At 46.4% G+C, this 20,932-nt stretch overlaps 1 protein-coding gene across 1 annotated transcript in view; it reads right to left on the bottom strand.

The window, feature by feature from the left end:
• Positions 1-19,098, bottom strand: part of LOC149328508 (glucoside xylosyltransferase 1-like) — a 36,485-nt gene extending 17,387 nt beyond the window's left edge. The window contains exons 1-5 of the mRNA XM_089559004.1: positions 18,797-19,098; positions 18,098-18,103; positions 8,799-8,940; positions 2,681-2,812; positions 741-933 (exon numbers count right to left, since the gene is read on the bottom strand). Coding sequence (XP_089415130.1) covers positions 741-933; positions 2,681-2,812; positions 8,799-8,940; positions 18,098-18,103; positions 18,797-19,098 — 775 coding nt within the window. The remainder of the gene's footprint in view (positions 1-740; positions 934-2,680; positions 2,813-8,798; positions 8,941-18,097; positions 18,104-18,796) is intronic.
• Positions 19,099-20,932: the final 1,834 nt, after the last annotated feature.

The following is a 20,932-nucleotide window of genomic DNA, read 5'->3' as shown; positions in this document are numbered from 1 at the left end:
TGTCATGACCTATGCAGCCATAGTGCGCAGCCAATTTAGCCCCGGAGTCTACGCAAGAGCCCTCTGCCCCGCTTCAGAGCATCAGTCGCCCGCCGGCCCACGTATGCGGCAAGCTAAGCCAAGAAAAGCAGACCTATGGAGAAACCGGTATCAGCGCCTCCCACTCTGCTTCCATTGCGCCGAACTCGGCCATATTGCTTGCCTTTACCTTTAAAGAATAATGGGCTTGCATGGCTTCTCAATTAATGCTCCACAACCCTCTCCCGGCTAACGACCACTGGTAATCGTGGAGTATCTGCGCCGAGAGGATTACGCGTCCGGCGAACCCGCTCAACGTCACCGACCAACTTACGTTTTGCGTCGAGGGGCGGCAGCTACGCAGCGGCTGCTAACGGAAGGTCCCGACGTACCCGCAGAGAAAAGTAAAGAAAGCCACTTGTGGAGGTCAAACTCCTTGCCATGAATTGACGAAAATCCTCCAACGACCACGCCACACCGAAACGCCGCACCAACGACGACAAGGCCGAATAAAACAAACAGTACAAAGATTCGCGGCAGTATAAATACACTTGCACCTTTCGCTGAATCTTGCATTAAGCAGTGGTAACCGTCATGTTAACATATTAATGGATTGATCTTCAAATAACTTTAAGAGGAAGATATTAAGAACACATTTGAAGACTTGAAACTGAAAGAAAGCATTTTTTTTCGGACCCTGTCATCTCTGCAGCATAACTTACCAACAGGTTCGACAAATGGATGACGTGAATTAGAGAAGTATCTGTTGAGAGCAGGATCCTCGGTTTCAGGTGCAATGGCTGCAAGCTTCAGTTCATCCATGGCATAGAAAAGCCTCCACACATCTTCAACACGATGCATAAATATCGTATCAGTGTCCGCGTACATCACAGCATCAACATCTGGAAGGAGTGACTGCAGAACCGACATTAGTTACTACGTATCTTGCCGTCCATTAGATCATGGGGATCGCAAACATTGTTCTTTTACTCAAAGAATTTAAGCTCCACCACAAATCTGCTTACATTTTCAGCATGTAGGTTCTAAACGCGCCCAAATGCGAAGTAAGGTCGGACACCTACCGTCATGCGGTGTGACGCTTCGTAATTTGGGCTGGAGCTCATAATATGGCCTTTCTCATACGAGGGTTAGTGCGCTCCTTATCACGTGATCAACAGATCTCATTCTAAGGTTAAATGTTGCTCAGCATGGATGACCTTCGCTTGATTATAATCTCAGTACTGAGTGTCATTGATTTGAAAGCTTATGTTCAGTCAGCGTATAAGAGAAGAACAAAAGGACGAGAAAATCTTAGGAAGCCTGACTTGTACATGTCAGAATAGTCCGGGCAGAATGTTTCCACCTCTGTCAATACCTCTCTAAACACAACGTATAAAATTTTTGTGTACAGAAGAACATGTGGATATTCATGGGTGAACGGAGTGAATGTTGCTCAAGACACGAAAAAAAAATGTATACCTTACTGCCCTCTTGATGCGAAATCCCTCAGGCATGGCTTCTTGCTTAAATTAGCCTGAATTCCTGAACGTGAAGAAATTATTTTAAAAATATTATTCTTAAACAGATGGTCTCTAAAACGAAACTTCACTGCGTCGCATTAGGTATTGCTGCCGTGGAAGTTAATCGCAGACTATGTGACTAATGACATCAGGAACTTTCACAGGATTCACAGGCTCATACGAATCCATGCTTATGACTTCGGTGACGTCAAGCAATCGGCCGAGCGTGAGAGTAATGCGACGCTGCTTAAGTGCCTGAAATGTTCGGCAGCGCTTGATGACTTTCGTGGCAGAGTCCAACTTAAGAAGGATGTGTATCTTTTCCGCGATGCCCTTTAGATGGCCAATTCTCTCTGTGGAGATCCGTGGATTCAACACCTTACATAGCTTCAGCACCTCCCCTGTGTAAGTCACGCACGCGTCAAAAGGCACTTCCGCACTCTGGAGAAAGGTCAGCTGAGTGCTTTTCCCTTTTGGAACGGAATTCCCGAAGCCGTTCCGGTACCAACTCGTTAAGGACGGTTCATGGTTTGCAAATCTTATTAGCTCGGCACCGATCAAAAAGGAAACAGCGTTGGCCAACTGAACTGTGTTATCCCAGCGGTTGTAATTGCCCACTCTCTGCTAATTCCCGATAAGTCCGCGCCTAGTGATAGAGCTGCCAAGTGGGCAGTGCTGCTCCTGTTGATGCGTGTCTCTGTCCTGAGGTATTTTCACTGGAAACGAGGGCACTCCAGCGAGTCCGGCTCAAAAGATGTCACGGGTTCCATGGTGAGCAACTCAACACCTGCTCCCCACTAATACAAGTTGCATTTACAGACGTGAGTCGGCCAGAGCTTGGTGCCCCAGAATGCAGATGCTGACCTTCTTGTTTGGCGTCCCCACTTCGTTGTTCCTTCATAGTTCACATGTTCACAGTGGTTTGTTATATCTTAGTGCTATCTTTGGGCAGTTCGTAATGAGTGTCCTCTTAATATTCTTCAACAAGCTGCAAAATTTAGGCGCATTTTACGAGGAATGCTGCTATGTTCTGAAGAGATGATCGCACTGGCCAGCCTTCACGGACAGCCTGAGCAACGATAAATATCATGGAACAAATAGTTCCCCAATATAAATGGAGGCTAGCAATGTAGGCCACTTACCGGTACGAAAAGCCTCTGCGTAGTGCACGGCCGAAACATGGTGCTCCATTTTCTCTCGTCTCCTTTTGGGAAAGCCGTTGGCAGCACATCAACACGAACCCTTTTAAGGACGCTGAGTGGCCACGATGAGCACTTGTCGCATGTGAAGAAGGATCAAAATTTGCCACGAAGGCGCACATAGAAGAAAAAAAAGGCAGTCAGCACAGCGGATAGACCTGAAAAAAAAATCTTGCCAGTGAATGAAAATAAACACAACCGGGAGAAGTAACAGCACCCGAACGCGATCATCATTATTATTTTAAATCCCAGCATCCAAGGATCCAGATACCAAAGGATCAGCTGAGCGATGCATAACAAGTGTTTGTTTTTCAACGACCTTATTTCCTTCGATTTCCGTTGGACAGCTGCACACATCGTATGGCAATAGGCCTCTCCAGACAAAGCTCTCATAGACTAGTCAAGTTCTGTGTCGAGGGCAGAATACATTAATCTACGCGACATGTACGTCCTGAGTTCTACTAGGAAGCCTGGCAAAATGGACTGAAGAAAAAATCCCCATTGCATTGATGTCCGAGGTAGCGTGCGGCAAATTATGTTTAAACGACAGCCCTGCTATGCACAATGTATGCAACTGCTGAACAAGGAATGCTTTAAGCCAGCATGATGGCAAACAGGCATTCTTCTAATGACCTTCATTTTCGGATGCTCTAAACTACTTTTCCAGAGCCGCATCCCCTCACGCAGTGTTTTCTAAATGGCAGCCTCACGAACTGCGCACCGAATACCCTCGTCTTCCCTTCCTTTAAATAATTCATTTCACGCTTCCGATTGGTAGTATTATGGCTGCCTGCACACCCGTGTGATTGAGCCGGCTAGGTTGAGAGACAGATAAAGACAGCCACGTCTCCAACAACTACACTTTTCAGATGCATATGAAGGCTAGAAGGAGACGAAACGCCTCTCTAAGGGCGATACAAGTGGGCTAGCGTTATTACGGAGTAGAAGATCGAAATCAGTAAGCGACGCTTTGCGCCCTAATCGCCACATTAAACAGCAGCGGTTCAACACGTCGAACGAAGGCAGCCGCGTTAAAGACATAAGAAAGCACTCGATCCCGGAAGCAGTTCTAGCGGAGAGAGCAGCAAATTTGATGTTGATCAAAAATACACTATCCAGGGAATAAGGTAATTAAAGGGGAAGCTTTGGGCCAGCTGATCTGACATGTTGGAGAGGCAATTCAATTTACACAAACAAAAAAGTAAAGAGTGATCTAAATGTTGTCACGATCTGCGCAAAACAAATGCAGATAATGAAGTGTTTTTCTCGCTTAACTGCCCAACTAGTGTCACTGTCACTGAGCGAACACTTTCTTTCGCCACATCAAGCGCAGTGCCAAACAGATATTCCGCTATCATGTTTACCCTTCCTGGCCTGTGAAGGCATTTTCTGAAGTATGCATTAGACACGCGTTCGGAGCGGGAGCAATAAATGCGCATTCCTGGCTATACGAGCCGTAATTCGGGTGAAAAAAGAAATCAATCAGTGATTAGCGAAATTGCGGCCAGTAGAAAGTGAAGAGGCTTGTAGCTTTTAATACTAAGAAATCTTCGGATTTATTGCTTCCGGCGCCAGGTATCTTGTGTGATGGCATGAAGACGTGCGGGAAAAGCTAAAACGATTTCCAGCGCAAGTTTAGAGGGTCGACTTACCTATCGCCTGTAAGACGAGGCGTAAACAAGAAGGCGAACACATGGTGCTGTGTAGGACTCGATAGTAGTTAGCGTGAATTCAATGGTGACAGCGCTTTTCTTTCTAAGCAGAGCGCATCAGACATGATGGCCATAGAGTGAGCTGAGCGGAAATTCGATGGCTCATGGAAAACCTGTGCGGCATGACACGTCTCGGCATCGAAAGTTTTTTATGGTCGCGACAAGATATCTTCACAATTAAAACTGCGCGAAGGACAGGACCCTAAGGAGAAGGCGCCTGAAACGCTAGCTATCAGCCGTCGGTTACAATTTCGTGAAGCTCATAAACACATTGCCAGGCGGCGGTCAAATTTATCACTAAATGTCTGTCAAAGCAGCCACGTATTTATACTAGGTAACGCTGCCACTTAAAACCGGCGAAGGCAGTGTCTACTCTGGTGTCTGTTCGCGCCGCTCACAAGACACTGCGAAGTGCGCATGTGCCGCCGAACAGTTAAAAGCGGAGCGTTGTTTGCGAATGGTCGCTGTTCCTTAAGCATGGGACAGGAAGCGTCGTTGTGCCTGGTTCCTTTCTACTCTTTGATACAGCTGTCGGACGCGTAACATGGCTTGGTTTGGTTTATGGGGTTTAACGTCCCAAAGCGACTAAGGCTATGAGAGACGCCGTAGTGGAGGGCTCCGGAAATTTCGACCACCTGGGGTTCTTTAACGTGCACTGACATCGCACAGTACACGGGCCTCTAGAATTTCTCCCTCAAAGAAATTCAACCGCCGCTGCCGGGATCGAACCCGCGTCTTTCGGGTCAGCAGCCGGGCAGCATAACCACAGAGGCACGGCGGCGGCGGACACGTAACATGCATCATGCGGTGAAATGTGGCAGGCGTGGAGGAAAGGCCCAAAAGTAGAACTTTTCAATTCATAAAGGCTGTCTTCTCACGTTCCGTTCATTGAACTCATTCTACAAGTAGCCACTTTGTAGGTAGATCGACGAAAAATACCGAGCACGCAGGAGGCTTTAGAGAGTCGCGAATATATGGTAACTGCAAAGCTTACTTCCTGTTCACAACGTTCAGGTTCCGGTATTTGACTCAAAAATGTAACAAGCCTTCTCCTTTTTAATGAGAACGACTGGAGAGGACCATGTGCTGTTGGAAGGCTGGATAACTGTCTCTTCGAAAATCTCTTTAGCCTGAGACTGAAGACGTCACGCTCTCTCGACGAGACGCGTTACGTGTGTTGATGATGGGGTGTACGTCGCTGAATGTCATGATGCGGTGCTTGGCAGTGGTTGTTCGTCGCACTTTCGACGAGGGGGCGAAACACTCTCTGAACTCGAGCAACAGTACGCGCAGCTGTTTCTTTTGATGGTTGGCACCGCGAAGGTGACTATGAGACTCCCGAGCAACAGAGAAATCTGCAGCGTTTCAGAGTAGAAACACTGCGAAACTTCAGACATGCGTTCGGCAAATGCTACGGAAGTGCCGCGAGAAAGATCCCGATGCAAGTGCATAAACCTGGTAGAAAGTACAGCCTTTGTGGAAAGTATACAGCTTGAACGGTATGTTTTTGGGCCCTGCAACACAGCTCCTCTTACATCCTTAGGGACACTAATCTCACGAAGGCGGGAGGAACTTAAGTCCTCAACGATACCAACCTTAGCACTGTTAAATATGCTTAAAAGCCCCTCTGCACGGCTTGGAAGAAAACTCCGCCGGCTGTATATTTATGACGAAGATTTTACATGTGACTGGCCGTTCTGAAGTTGTTCAGACTGCGGAACACGCAGACGACTGCGCCAACTGTAATCAAATATCAGTTTTAGTAATGGCCTCATAGTCTGGAAGTGCATCCCACTCGACAGTAAAGAGACCATTTGTTCGACGAGGCAGGGTGACAGTGTCCGCTGAAATTTGAAGCATCTGGATTGGTCGCGGCGCATTGCTGAAGAGGCAGACTTCTCAGTTGAAGACACGACTTTGCAGCTTCTGAGGTTAACAACCCCTTTTTTAGCCTCCTTTTTATCAGGGCTCTGGTGTACTGGTATGAGGACATGCTGGCGCAACAAGAGCAGGGGATGGACGTAGTTCATCAGTGGGCAAGGGCGGCCAGAGGGCTTGCTGGACCTTCGCTCGGATGACCCTCTCAATGGAGCTGGCAGTCGCGACAGGCGCGCCGTATAGCAGCCGGAGTTAGTCGCACACTATCGAGGGGTTGATGTCTCCGAGTAAAGCGTACAGCGGCATCGGTGCTGCGCAATGGTAACGCGCGGGGAACGCCGGCGCCAGCCACAGTAGGATCGTACTGGGACGCTCTTTTCCAGAAGCACAGTCTCAATGGTGGAAAAATCCGTAAGAATCTCGGCGACAGTTTTTGGGGAACTTCGGAAAAGTCCAGTAAAAAGCTGCACAATGACGCCACGCATGAAGTCGAGCAGCTTTTTCCTTCGTACATTGCACGGTTCACGCGCTTCAAGAGGCGTGTCGTGTCCTGGGCGCACGCTGCGATATTCTCGTTTGGGAGCTGAATGCGACATTCCAGACCACGTTCTGTCCGTTCGCGAAGGTATGGGCTACCGCAGGTTTCCAGGAGACGACGCCAGTACGAACACCAAAACGCGAGCTGCGCTCGACAGCTTTCGAGCCGCTTCCGAGCGCTGTGATCAATTCTTATGAAGACGTTCCTGAGCTAGTCAGCGTCGACCCACTCTTTGAAGGCGGCAACTCTCTCCTAGTTTTTCAACCATTCTGTGATGCCTTCTCAGATGTCGCCGTGGAAGCACTTGGGGGGGAGGGAGGTTCTGTTGCGTGAAGTTGTGGGTGGTTGTGTCATGCCATGCTTCGCCTCCTATACAGCAGAGAGGTTGAGGCGAAGCTAGACGCAGTGTCGCCTTGCTAAACTTAGAACCATCTCTCGGGCCACGCTGAGCAGTTTGCCGAAGATTCCGTGCAAACTAGTCAACAAGCACGCCACCTCATCGCACAGCACCGGTACAAGCTTCACACAGGCAAGTAAAGCACATACCGCAAGTATGGGTCTCCTGTCTCCTGCCTGGGTTTGCGACACTCGCACCAACAAATTACGGTTGTGAGCTTAGCTTAGTCAGTGGATATGAGAAAAGGTATGTCGTGCTTTATGCTAACTGGAGCATAACAATGCAGTTTAACTTCATTTGTGAAAATGTGCATAAATATTAGCAGAGAAACCAGCTTTTATTAATTCTGTGCTCTGAAGTCACGTCTGTGGTGTTCGGAAGATCTCGGCATATTGACAGCTCCAGGTAGCCGTTTGGACAAGTGTCATGCAAGGGAATAAAATATTGCGTATTTTCCTAAGGCTCAAGCACATACCTACCGCAAAAAGAGCCTTTTACCCCGCTTGTCCCCCTGATAAACCGAAATACTAGCTTGACCAGGTAGCGGTTCTGTTATATTCCCGTGCACACGCTGTATTTTATTCGAAGCTCAGTGCATGGATGTCGAATAGAAAGTACTGAGAACCGAAAACACACGTGTTTGCTGAACATCCCTCAGTGAACTCCTCAATCCGGTTAGCTCTTGCTCATCGCTACACCCATGTGTGAATTACAGTCTTTCCCAAAAATATATAGACCGGGGGTGAGCTTCCAAGCCGCGTGGAGGAGCTCTCTAGCACATCGATAGCTCTAAGCTTCGGAGGATTGAGGACTTAATTTAAGTATTCAAGAGGGGCCGCACGACAGGGCTCAGAAGGTAGACCATTGAGTTGTATACTTTAGATAAAGACTTTACATCCTGCTGCTTACAGTTGTAATCACTTACTGCCGCACACACAGAGAGCAAGAAACTACTCAGAAGCGCAGAAATATTTTGTAAATACCGGCTTCAAGTCCGTAACCTACCTGGTCGACTACGCTCTAATGTCGCCTTAAGCAGTAACAATGTCATCAGATAACCGTACAATGTCTGCCAGAGGAAAAATATCAGTTGCGATGTACACATAGAGCCATGTACGTTAGATGATTGAGCTCATCAACGACTGAAAAAAGAACACGTCCACACTGCTCGCATTTTACGCATGGCGGGCGCGCGGCCCGCTGTCCACTCGTCCACGAGCGCCGACAGATGGCGCCTTGTGTAGAAAGAAAGAGCGCGCATACAGACTTTGTGCGAGCGTGAAAATATCAGGTCTGCATTGTTCCCATGAACAGCTCCTGTACGTATACGACAGCATTTCTAGCCCGGGTTTTTCATTGTCTATGTATACTGGCGAAGAAACCCATTTTTACGCCATTTTTAGACATCCAGGAAGTGTCGTATAGTTCAGAAAAATAAATGCATGTTAAATCTATTTTACTTTTTATACGGCCGTAAAGCAATTCCGAGAATTGCTTGATCATTTGCCAAGACATAAAGTGTGTGCCCATACTCACCGCGTTCTTAACCTTGTAAATATTTTTCTTGTCTGCAAAGATGACTATGCGTATCGGGGACGAGGAGAAAGCCACAGCAGATTTGACAGCAGTCATGCCGAGATCAAAGTTATCCACACAGATGGTGAACACCAACGTGATGCTGCATAGAACGGGAAAAACGAGAACGTAAGAGTAAATGCGTCAAGAATAAACCTACGAGGGCAACACATACCCTCAACATAGGGGTCGGCACACTGAGTCGTGAGAAAAAATAATGCAATATTATATGTATAGAGCAGAAGTAAATAAGCGAAAAATAAAACCCTGAGATGTATAAACTTCCTAATTGTGCCTGTAGATATTTACGGTCATGATTTGCGATGCCAACACAAATTAGCGTCCAAATGTCGACGATCACGATCTACCGCCCTATTAGAAAGCAGGAATGCATTTAGTGGCTACATTTTCACATTTACTTATCCGTGACACTATCTCAGCACGTGCTCTGCAAGTATGCATCAGGCTGTCCGCCACGGATGCGCTGAGTGCGAACGTGCCCTCGTTGCCTACTCACGCGCAAGTAGCAGTTGCCCCAGATTTGCCCCGGCGCTTGAGGTGGAAGCACCAGTTTCAGTCTAGTTAGAGAAATTCACGTAAAAGCTGTGCTGCTACTCCTTATTAAATGCCCTATAGACTTTATTTAGACTTTTTATAGACTCTATAGCCATCCTATAGACCTTTCCTTTCCCCTACTAAAACCAGCGAAATCTCCACTCGAGCTCTCATCGTATAGGCCAATAGCTTTGGCCAGTTGCGTAGGAAAGGTCATGGAGAAAATTATTTTGTCGCGCCTTGAGTGGTACCTCGAACACTACAAAATATACCCCGACGCTATGGCCGGCTTCAGGCGGGGTCGCTCTTCTACTGACAACGTCGTTGACCTCGTATCCACGGTTCAACAACAGAAGCACTTGAAACGTTTGTCAATGGCACTCTTTCTGGATGTAAAAGGTGCCTACGAGAACGTGACCCATGAGGCCATCCTTGATGCGCTGGAAACTGTGGGCATCGGTGGTCGGATGTTTGCGTGGATAGAGAGCTATCTGTCCAAAAGATCATTTTTTATCCAATGTGATGATGGCCCGACGCCTGCGCATTACACCTACCGTGGCGTGCCCCAGGGCGGTGTCCTTAGCCCTACATTGTTTAATCTGACTCTCATCGCCCTCCCTAAGAACCTCCCCAACACCGTCCAGGTGTGTATGTACGCCGATGATATCTGCAATTGGGCCTCCTCTGTGACGCGTCCCCAGGTGCGGGCAAGACTTCAGCGGGCAGCATCGATCACTTCTTCCTATCTCCAGAAGAAAGGTCTCAGCGTTTCACCGGAAAAGTGCGCGCTAGTGGCATTTACACGTAAATGTATGACTCCATATCCGGTACGCATCGACGGTCAAGTGATTTCTTACAGCAAACCTCATCGTTTCCTAGGGACCCTGATCGACCGCAATTTATCATGGAGCCCGCATTGCACTCTACTGAAAAAAAAGCTAACATCTATCGCTCATTTACTTCGATTTCTGGGAGGAAAATCATGGGGCTCGTCGGTCCAGTCAATGCTGGAGTTGTACAGAGCTCTATTTGTGGAATGCTTGCGGTACAGTACACCTGTGCTCTCAAACACGTGCAAAACTAACATGCGTGCCCTCCAGTCAGTGCAGGGTCAGGCCCTTCGCACATGCCTAGGTCTCCCTCGGAGCGCATCAACACTGGGTAGCATTGCACTCGCCAAAGACCACCCGATCTATACTTATATTGTCCTAGACTGCTTGCGAATGCACATACGTCATATCTCAAGGATTCCACAGCATCACCTTGCGCCCTTGCCACTGCAGAGACCACATTCTGCATTTGCGAAGGTGATAACGAGGCAACAGTCGTCGATCCCACAACAGTTCACCCCGGCAGCACTACCTCCCTCTCCTCTGTGGTGTACGCGGCTCCCATGTGTGCGCCTTGCTATTCCGGGGATAGCGAAGAAGTCAAATTTATCGACGCCAGCCATTAAGCAACTGACACTGTCCATGCTACACTTCGAATATTGGGACCGTACTCACGTCTATACGGATGGATCAGTAACCTCTACTAGTTCTGCTTGCGCTGTGGTCGTTCCTGCTCGACAGACTCAAATTCACCAACAAATTTCGCATCGGACTACCTCTACTGGAGCAGAGTTGGCCGCACTTCTTGCGGCGGTACAGTATATCTCACAACAATCACCTCAAAAATGGGCTGTTTTCTGTGATTCAAAAGCTGCCCTACAATGTCTTCAATCTGCCTTGAGACATAGCGACCATGAGCAACTTATAGCGGAGATACGATATCTGCATCACCAGGCAATCGAACAAGACCATGAAATCATCTTCCAGTGGGTACCAGGCCATAGCGGCATTGTTGGTAACGCCTTAGCTGACGATGCTGCTCGATCGGCTCACGAGACAACCAACACTGTCCGCATACCACTGACAAGAGCTGACGCAGCAAGGCACCTTCAACTGCTCGCCCGAAACCTGACTGTAACGTCGTGGTCTGCCCCTGGAGGTTGGACACCCCGCTCGCATCACTTCAACCTCTTGCTCCAACATCATATTCCATTCGGCCTCCCCCGCAGTGATACTACGCTGTTGTGCCGCCTGTGGCTGGGAGTGGCGTTCACAAACGCCTATTCCCATCTCATCTCAATGGCTGACTCTCCTGCGTGTGGCCAGTGTGGTTGTGACGAGACGATCAGCCACCTCCTCTGTGACTGCCCTCGTTTTGAGCGAGAGCGCGGTTGCCTAGTTGCTTCTCTGCTCCGCTTGGACTCGCGTCCTTTAACAGAGTCTTACGTTCTGGGGCCTTGGACACAACCTTCCAGACAACGGAAGGCGGTGAAAGCGCTAGTGAATTTCCTAAGGGACTCGGGGTTGCATTCCCGCCTATAATCTAAGTTTTCTGTGCGCGCCCTCTGTCCCTGTGGCATAGTGGTCGATGGACACTTGACAGACTCATTCTTTTGCCGCTCTTTTTCCTTTTTTCCCCTTTGTTCCCCTCCCCAAGTGTAGGGTAGCCAACTGGGCATCGCCTGGTTAACCTCCCTGCCTTTCCGTCCTTTTCTCTCTCTCTCTCTCTCTATAGACAGTTTATATAATATCTATAGCGAAAGTCAATAGCTGCTTCATTTTTCTTTTGTCTATAGACTCTCTATTGACTAAGGTTTATAGGTGCCTCAATTTCCTTTCATCTATACACCGACTATCGACTGTCTGTAGACAAATTCTATAGCGGCCTCAAATTCGTTTCGTCTATGGACGGTCTTAGACTCACTATTGACTAAGGTCTATAGTTGCCTCAATTTCCTTTCTTCTATAGACTGTCTATACACTAAGGTCTATAGGTGCTTCAATTTCCTTTCGTCTATAGACGGTCTGGAGACTCTCTGTAGACTAAATTCCATAACTACTTCAATCTTCTTTCGTCTACAGGCCGTCTATAGATTCTCTCTAGGCTATACACTATTGATTGTCTACTGTCTATAGAGCAGTCTATAACAATCCTAGTTTTATCTAAAAATGTTCTGTGCACTGACTTTCGACTAAGTCCCGTGCAATGTCAATTTCTTTTTGCACTGCATGCTGAGGGGACCTGCGTCTGGTGACCGCAACTATGTCGGGAGTCCTCCACCTCCTTCGCTATAATGGAAATTAAGAAGTATTAAGGCGGAAGCCTTTAATGCCTCATCGTTGTAAGCAGGAGTTGTCGACAGAAAATGTCACGCTTTTCAATTGGTCGAAATGCTCGTGACGTCACAGTGCGCGAATTTCAAATGGGGCCAATTGTACTTTGGCTAGTAACCATGCAACCAATCAAAGGGATCGTATAGTGATGCTCCAACTAAGTTGGACTGAGTTTAGTTAATTGCTTAATTAATCAATTAGCCTAATTAAGATAGAGGAGAATGAAGAGGTCAGAAGAAAGAAAAGAAAGACGCGCGCCGCAGCGACAACAGCGTCCGCGGAAGAAGACGCTGCTGATAAAAAAACATAAGTACGAAACCGCGTTCGCTCCACCACCACGCACTTCGTTGCTCGTTTCATATACGTTGTGTCGAACATCCTAGACAGTTCCAACAATTGACAGGTGAATGACAGAACACGATGGATAGAAATACAATAATATAAATATGAAATAGTCTAATTAACCTTTCTAGTTAGACCGCATAAATCAATAAAACCGAGAACGAAATTGGTCGAGTTGGGGAATCGAACCAGGGTCTCCGGAGTGCGATACGAGCACGCTAGCCACTCCGTAATGCCAGCTGAATGGTTTGGAATGAACAAAGGCGCGTCTAGCTAATACGGCGTCTTCGTTCACTCCCATCTTCCCCCTTTCTCTTACGGCGAGGTGCAGGTGTCCACCCAGATATGCGAGAGAGATACATTTTCTTTCCTCAAAAAATAAATTTACCGTCCAGCAAGGCGTACAGCCGAATTGGCGATGGCGTTCTGTGGACTCCCTGGCAGCGTTGCAAGACGCTGTCGCGTTCCACTCTTACAGGCGAAGCTTAACATGTTAACCAGACATCAGTAACACACGCAGACAGCCAATGGACGCGTCATTCGCTGGCAGCACTTGAATCATCATTCACAACCACATTCCTGACAGAATGCTGTACTAAGGCTTTCGCCTTGCACCACTTTAGTCGCCAAAGTGACTCCAAATTATTGTGTGAGCACATTACAACACCCTCCTGTATATTGTTTTTAGAAGCTTTCATAAGCTTGTTTTCGTTATACCGTGACATATATATTGTCAATACAATTATGGATTTAATGCTACCAAGTAAGCCGAGGAAATTTCCTCTGCTTACTTGTTAGCATTTGCGGGCGCCCTTACTTCAAGAATGGCTGCCTTAAGGCAGCCATTCTTGAAGTAAGGGCGCCCGCAATCTGTACTACATCGACCGAATAGCTCTCCCTTAAAGGAATCGCTCGAGACAATTCGATTTCATCTTTCAATCGTTACTGTCCAACGCGCTGAAATGAGAAACATTTCATCAGCGGTTCTACATTTCGCTTTAAAACGTCATGAAAATAAGAGAGAAAGAGGGGTGTGAGAATTCAAGGATGCGCCCATCCCTTAGAAGCGCCTTAGAATGGTCTCAAAGAGGATGGTCCTCTGTGGGATTAACATCTGCCATTTATACCTTTGCAGTTTGTATTCACGTGAAAAATTGCTCCGACGCAACAATCCCAAAGCCAGTATTTTTTTCGTTCCTACCCCTGCACCTGTTGCTTCGCAACCGGTGACACGCTGATGTTGCGCATATCAGTTTTCAAAACACGCAAAAAAGACGTTATGCTATGCACCATTATAATTATTGTTTAAGAAGTGTACCACATACCATTCGGTGGGAGATGCGGCGCGTATGGACAAGCAATTATATTTGGGTTCTGTTTTCACAGAGTAAAGAATTTAAGCTTATAAACCAAATGCCTGGATACCAGGTCAAGCTGCACACGGCAAGAGTGCGAGCTATAAAGATACAACCGTTAAATGGGTTTCTATTTCACGTTTTGCCCGTTTAACCGCGAGACGGCGGAAAATCATTCGGGATGCGAACAAATGTGTGCGTGGATGCATCGGTAGCGTCGGCATGTTCTCTCGCGGATTATGTTTTCTTCAAAATACAACTTGATCGTCCGCTTACGGTAAGTCTACACAATTATATTTTAATCATTTGCTCTCTTAAACCACTCTAAGCAAATCTGTGTGTGCGGAACAGATTATGTGCGCAGCGACAAACGTCTTGTGTTCGTTTCTTAGCGTAGGATACCATCAGGTTCTCGACTAATGCCGCTTATATTTGTGCCGCTGTGTTGACTAACGCGCGGAAAGGCAGTCTGTGCGATACCCTTGATGGTAAGCCATTCCTCGCGAGCTGTCGAATGGATTTTTCGTGTTTCAAGGTAGATGCGCGGCCAGAAATGTCGTTTAGCCTGTGAGTGACGGCTGAAATGGAACTCTGAGTTAGCGCAGTGTGAGCTCAATTTCCTTGGCACCTCCGAAAACGTACGTACACTTGCGTTCTGAAGTGGATTACATTTATTTTATAATCTTTGTGTTATCGGCTGTCCGGACCATCGAGTGCTGTTCTTGGCGAGGTGTGCATTGCTTGCTACGTGTGGATGCTCGCTCGGTGCCCGTCGTGTGCGCCGACGTATCAGCAAATGTGTTTTGTAACGCTATAGTCTGGAGAACGGGACGTTTGTCAAAGTTGTAGTCAAGTGGTGCTGGAGGAATGGTTATAGTGTAATGGGTGAATGAAGTTTGTTGCGCGCGCGAATGTGCGGCGTCCACAAACACCTCGGAAGAACCTACGAGCTGCATCCCGTCTCCCCGTATGCATTCGTTCGCGTCTCTCATCACAGCCGTTGGCCGCCGCGCTGGCCTGCGGGCACATCATTTTGAAAGCTGATTATAGGTCGGCTTGGCAAGAGATGGTTTACATTTCGTTCCGAGTGGCGCGTTCATGAACCCCACTCACGCGTGAACAGATTTCTCGAATAGCATTTTCGCGAGAGCGAAAGTGTGTGTTTCGGTTTTCGGATTGCTATATTACGAAAGCGCCGATGTAACTCGCCGCTTGTTTGCGCCACAAATGTAATTCAAGCCTCGCTGTGTTATTACAGCTGCGACTATTGGTGCAGACGTTAATTGTTTCATTGAAATATTCCCTACTTTGAGCGTGTTCAATGCTTTCGCTGATTTTTCTAGCAGCGTTAGGTTAGATTGCCTCTATGCAAGAAACACCTCTTTACTGCGCTGTTGGGGTTGCACTTGAAGGGAAAACTAAGTGAATTTCAGACGTTATTTTATTGTGACAGTAATACGTTGTCTCAGGCTCGCGACTGCATTTGAAACGGCGCAGCTGCAGCTACTATGTGCTGTATGAGTTTTCTGAATAATGAGCGCGGCATAGAAGCGCAGTAACCCGCTTGTTTCTAAGAGCGTGCGCTGATGTGTGCTGTTCCGTCTTTATATTTCAAGTTATAGGCACAAATCTGTGGGGAACTGGTTCGCTTCTCCCTGCTGGTTTTGCACAGCTTGTGCCCATTTGAATATCGGCTTACGTACAAGGCTTCACGCAGGGTATTTTAAAGCGCTTGTTCATTAGCGGGTATCAAAATAAATGCTGCAATATTTTCCTTTTTGGATACCTGTGAAAGGCGCACTGAATCTGTAATTTATGGAGGTGGCATTCTCAACACCTCGTAGCGAGTCAATGAGGATATGTGGCACCATTCTTCGAGGTCTTCTGCTACAAATAATGTAAAAGAAATGCGATAAAGTGATCAGTATTGGCTGTAACAGAGAGAAATCAGTATCAGTGCTGGATTCAGGGTAGAGTGCTCCAGGATTTATGGGTCTTTGTTACAATGTTTTATGAAGGTACTTAGAATCTGTCATGTGTATCTGCTGAAATGATGAAGCCGGCGTGACAGCTCAGTGGTTATCATGTTCGTCTGGCGACCAGAAAGATGCAGGTTCGATCCCGGCCTATGCGGTCGCATTTTAATAGAGGCAAAATGCTAAAGGCCGGTGTACTCTGCACAGGTGGCCAAAATTATTCAGCAGCCTTTCACTACAGCGTCTCTAGCCTGTGTCACCTTGGGTTTTTGAACCCCATGAAATCAAACCGAAAGATCAAGACTGCCTTTCTAGAGCGGCTTAGTGAGGATATGCTTTGGATTGTAAAGATGTGTAGAGATGGAATGAAATTTTTTTTGAAGTTCGTCTTATATTATTTTTTTTCCTTTGGGCTGTGCAGGTGAACATGCCCGGATGATTGACCGCAGACAACAGGCCGCAGGAATGCTTCTGAGGACCTTAGCCGGACTGTTAATTTCAACATTTATTTTACAGTGGTGTATTCTTATGGTGCATGTTTTTCATATTCCCAGCCTGGATAGCTTGAAAATAAACTGAATTTGTAAGTATACTCGTCGTGTCATCTGTGAACTGTGTCTGGTGACCTTTTTCAACGGTTGTAGACTGTCTGTCTATAGACAGTCTATAGATAATTGTCCACCAATGGTTTCGTAGACAGAGGTCTATAGACTGTCTTCAGACAAAGGTCTATAGCACTGCCAGGCCACACACCTATGGAATGTCTATAGAAAGTCTATAGACATATGTCTACTGGACCAGTAGAATTTTGTCTGTAAACTGTTTATAGCCAGTAATCTACAGGAAGTCTATGGCCATAAGTCTATAAGTCGTCAATAGTCCGTCTATAGAGAAGTGTCTATAGATGGTCTATATAGAACTCTATAGGAAATCTGTGGCTATAAGTCTATAGATCGTCTATAGACTATCTATAGACCAATGTGCGTAGACTTCCTATAGATCTATAGACTTTCAGTAGACATTTGTCTAGAGACTGTCTATAAACAAAAGTCTACTAAATTTGTATCACCTAAAGACCAGTCTATAGGATCTGTCTATAGGCAGTCTATAGACTTCATAGGGTAAAATCTATAGACAGTATATGCACTGTCTAAAAATATTTTTTAAGGGACGAGCTAAAAACACTAGTCAGCACACATGCATTCCTCCACTTGGCCAGTCTAAGCATAGCACAGAGTACACGGCTGGTTTTTCAGTAAGTAGCACGAGTGCAAAAGTGCGCAAAGAGCGAAAATATATCTTCCATGAAGTATTACTGCGACCAAAGGTCTACAAGTGTGAAGCGCGGTACGCCACCGATGGCACTATGCGTACTATCAGTCCACACTGTTAACGGCGACATTTCGCGTTCTGTTGCACACAGACAGGATATGAGCCCAATATTTTTAATTCCGGCTTGTTTCGCTTCAGCGCAACATTTACCTTAGCAATCTGCTCAACCATACCGCTCAATGTGGCTTAGAGTTATCGTTCTCATAGGGCAGGTAAGAGCAAGACACTAAGATAGGCCGGGATGATGGGAAAAATTGGACGCAACATACACTCAGATTTCGTCAAGCTGGATATTTGAAATACTTCCTCCAATGTTCTAACTTATGCCGATTTCTCTGCACGATGTAACAATAGCACAAAACTTGCAGGAGGGGCGGAAAGGACACGACGCAGATAAGCGCTAACTCTCAACTGAGGTTTATTGCTTAAATACGCAATTTATACGTCGCTTTCTAAAAGCATAGGACATAAAAAAGCAGCCCCGTCCTCGCAAGCGAAAGTCAAAGTCAAAAAGATTTGTAAGCAGCGGGCGCCACTCATCGCTATGAAAGAGCCCGTTCAGGAAAAAGATCCGTTTTTGAAAAGGATGTCAATGCAATGCGGAGGTTAAAAAAGATGCCCAGGCTTAGCTTGGTTAAGCCAAGAATGCGTTGCATAATGCGCGGTCTTTTTGCGCGAGGTATTGCTTGGTGGCATTCGATTTTCTCAGCAGCTTTTCCTCCGTGACGTATTCATAGATGGATGGATGGATGGATGGATGGATGAATGGATGGATGGATGGATGGATGGATAGGAGCGCCCCCTTTGAAACAGGGCGTTGGCAACCCCCACCATGTTCAGCCGTGCCGGAATTAAAAAGTAAAAATTAAAAAAGACCACCGCAAAGTGAATTATTCACGAAGGGGCAGGAATGCACTGCCATAATATTTTCGTTAGGGTATTAAAGCCGTGTATTCATCGGGGCAAAAAATGCTGTTTTCAAGCAATGCTTGGAAGTCGCCATCAATTATAAGAGCACCTCTGAATCTTAACACTCGACATCAGTTATTAAACAGAATTGATGTTATTGAGAAGTGTACACGTAACAGCTAAAGGAGCTGCACATTTTAGATTGTAACGGCATACGATATTCTAATGAAATAGAGAATAGTTATACAACACGAGTATTGAGAACAGTGCATCCTTGTTTTCACTCACAAGCGGCCTTTCGGTGGGAACCTTTGGCTGTCACTTACTTGTGAACGGGTCTCTTGCTTGAGGAAGCACTAAGCTTCGTAGCCTCTTGAGCTTTGGTAGTATTAGCCTCAGCAAGGGCGATAAGCTTCGTCTCCAGTTGCTTTAAGAGAGCAAATATCTTAGCACCTGCCTCCACGTTTGCAGAAACGAAGAGCCGCGTACTTTCATTCATGTCAATGCCAGGAAGGTGTAGGTAAGAAGGTACGTGCCGCGGCCTCAGAGTTGCCAGTCCAACCATGATGCACAGCAGGCTAAGGCATATGACTGTCTTGAGGGAGCCCGGGATTCTCACGGAACTCATTTCAAGTTGGCTTCACACTGGAACATAGTGCGTCAAATACTTAAGATCTGATGAGTTTTGCATGCTGGTGCTTCAGCAACAAAGCTCTGCATCTTGTGGCGGAAAAATACGGTGAAATATTACAGTGGCTTTTATTAGGACGCTACGCTCAAATGTTTTTTTTGCACAAATGGCGTACAACAGACGAAAAACCCTCGCCCTTTCAAAATTTCTACAGAGAAACTTTCCTCTCATGAGGAAACGCTATATTTGAGAGGTGCGACCCGCGATATCTAGTCAGACTCACTTAATAGCATTTGGTACTGTCAATTCAACATCGACATAGGCGCAGGTATAATTAAAGCAACAAACAGGCACTAACCATCAGGCCGTGCGCCCGTCTTTCTGCCGACCTGTATACCGCCAAAACCCCAGAGTCGCATTACGGTGACCACTACAAGATTAACAAAATATCCGAAGGGAACACCTCCTATCTGATGTTTTTTCGCAGCATGGCGTGCTATTGAATTTTTTTGTAAAAAGTTCTAAACTTTATTTCAATGTTAATGCGCTCTTGCGGCCAATTAAAAACATGAATTATCTCTTATACTTACGCTCCGGAATGATCCCTAGTAATGTCTTCACAGTGTTCGAATGCTACTTCAGTATTTCTTTTGAGCTGTTCTTTCCGCACTCGATAGGTAGATTTTGTTTCCCTTGTGCTCTGTGCTGTAGGGATCTCTGGCGCAGTGCTGAGAAGTATATCGCGTGTGAAAGTGAGGAATATGAGTAGCAACTGTGGATAGACACCGATTTTTTCTCAGAGCCTATTTTAAATTCTATACACTTCTTTATTTCGTGTATTTCAGAAGCAGAAAATGAGCGGCATTGCTTAGATGAAGTATTAACCCTCCCGCATTTTTCGAAGCTGTTTCAGAGCTGGCTTTTTCTTGCGCCATTTGCTCCACGACACTGTTACGCAGCATACGAGAACAAACCCATTATAGCGGCTCCTCCGGTTTTCAATGTTAAATTTTTCCCGCGACAATATCGCTGCTTTTCAAGTTATACCTGATGTAAAACGTTCGCACCTGATGTAAAAACAGAAATAATACATTTTTCTTCGCAGAATCCGAAGGCGAGTGCGCCTGCCTGCTTGCCAGGGAGAATGTTCTTTCCGTACTCAACCAGCGACATTGGCAATGTTAAGTAAGAGATATTTTTGAACAATAAGTCGGAAACCGATGAAGAAGGCGCAGCAGAGGCGGCTCTGTTACTGTCAGCACCGCCGCTCGCTTCGAGCATTTTCGCGCAAAATCTTTTCCTTTCTCTGCGTACAGTGAAGTTCTGGATCCCCGGCTAATTCCACGCCATCAATGTTTAGTCAGGAGTTCAGTCAGATTTTGTTTCTGAGACCCAGAATTTAAGAGAGAGAGAATAGACATTTTATAATTATCATGACGTGATTGTGAAACAATGCTATGATTTCTTCTTCGTTCTTAAAAAAAAGCCAGCAGGATCGACCAGTTCGATCTCGAAAGAGGACCTCGCACGCAATAGCTGTCTCTGAGGCAGAAGAGTTTTATACCACATGCGGAATCTTTGCAACGTGCTGATCATGTTTTGTTATCAATATACTTATAGGATGCCATTACCGGCGAATCGTAATGAATGATCTCTTGGTAAACCAACCAGAGCGTTTATTTTCGAACCCCGCTCCCCCATGAAGATTTAGATATATGGTGACCTATCCTACCCTTTCGTGTGCAGCCTAAAGTGCAGCGAAATAGCCAAAATTTTAGAGACACAGCAAAGTCGAGCATAGGGATCCAGACAGTTCGAGGTCCCATGCAAG

The sequence above is a fragment of the Amblyomma mixtum genome, chromosome 9, assembly GCF_055824585.1.
Source record: "Amblyomma mixtum isolate Tamu chromosome 9, ASM5582458v1, whole genome shotgun sequence".
Taxonomy (NCBI): Eukaryota; Metazoa; Arthropoda; class Arachnida; order Ixodida; family Ixodidae; genus Amblyomma; species Amblyomma mixtum.
This window is presented reverse-complemented; position numbering and strand designations above follow the sequence as displayed.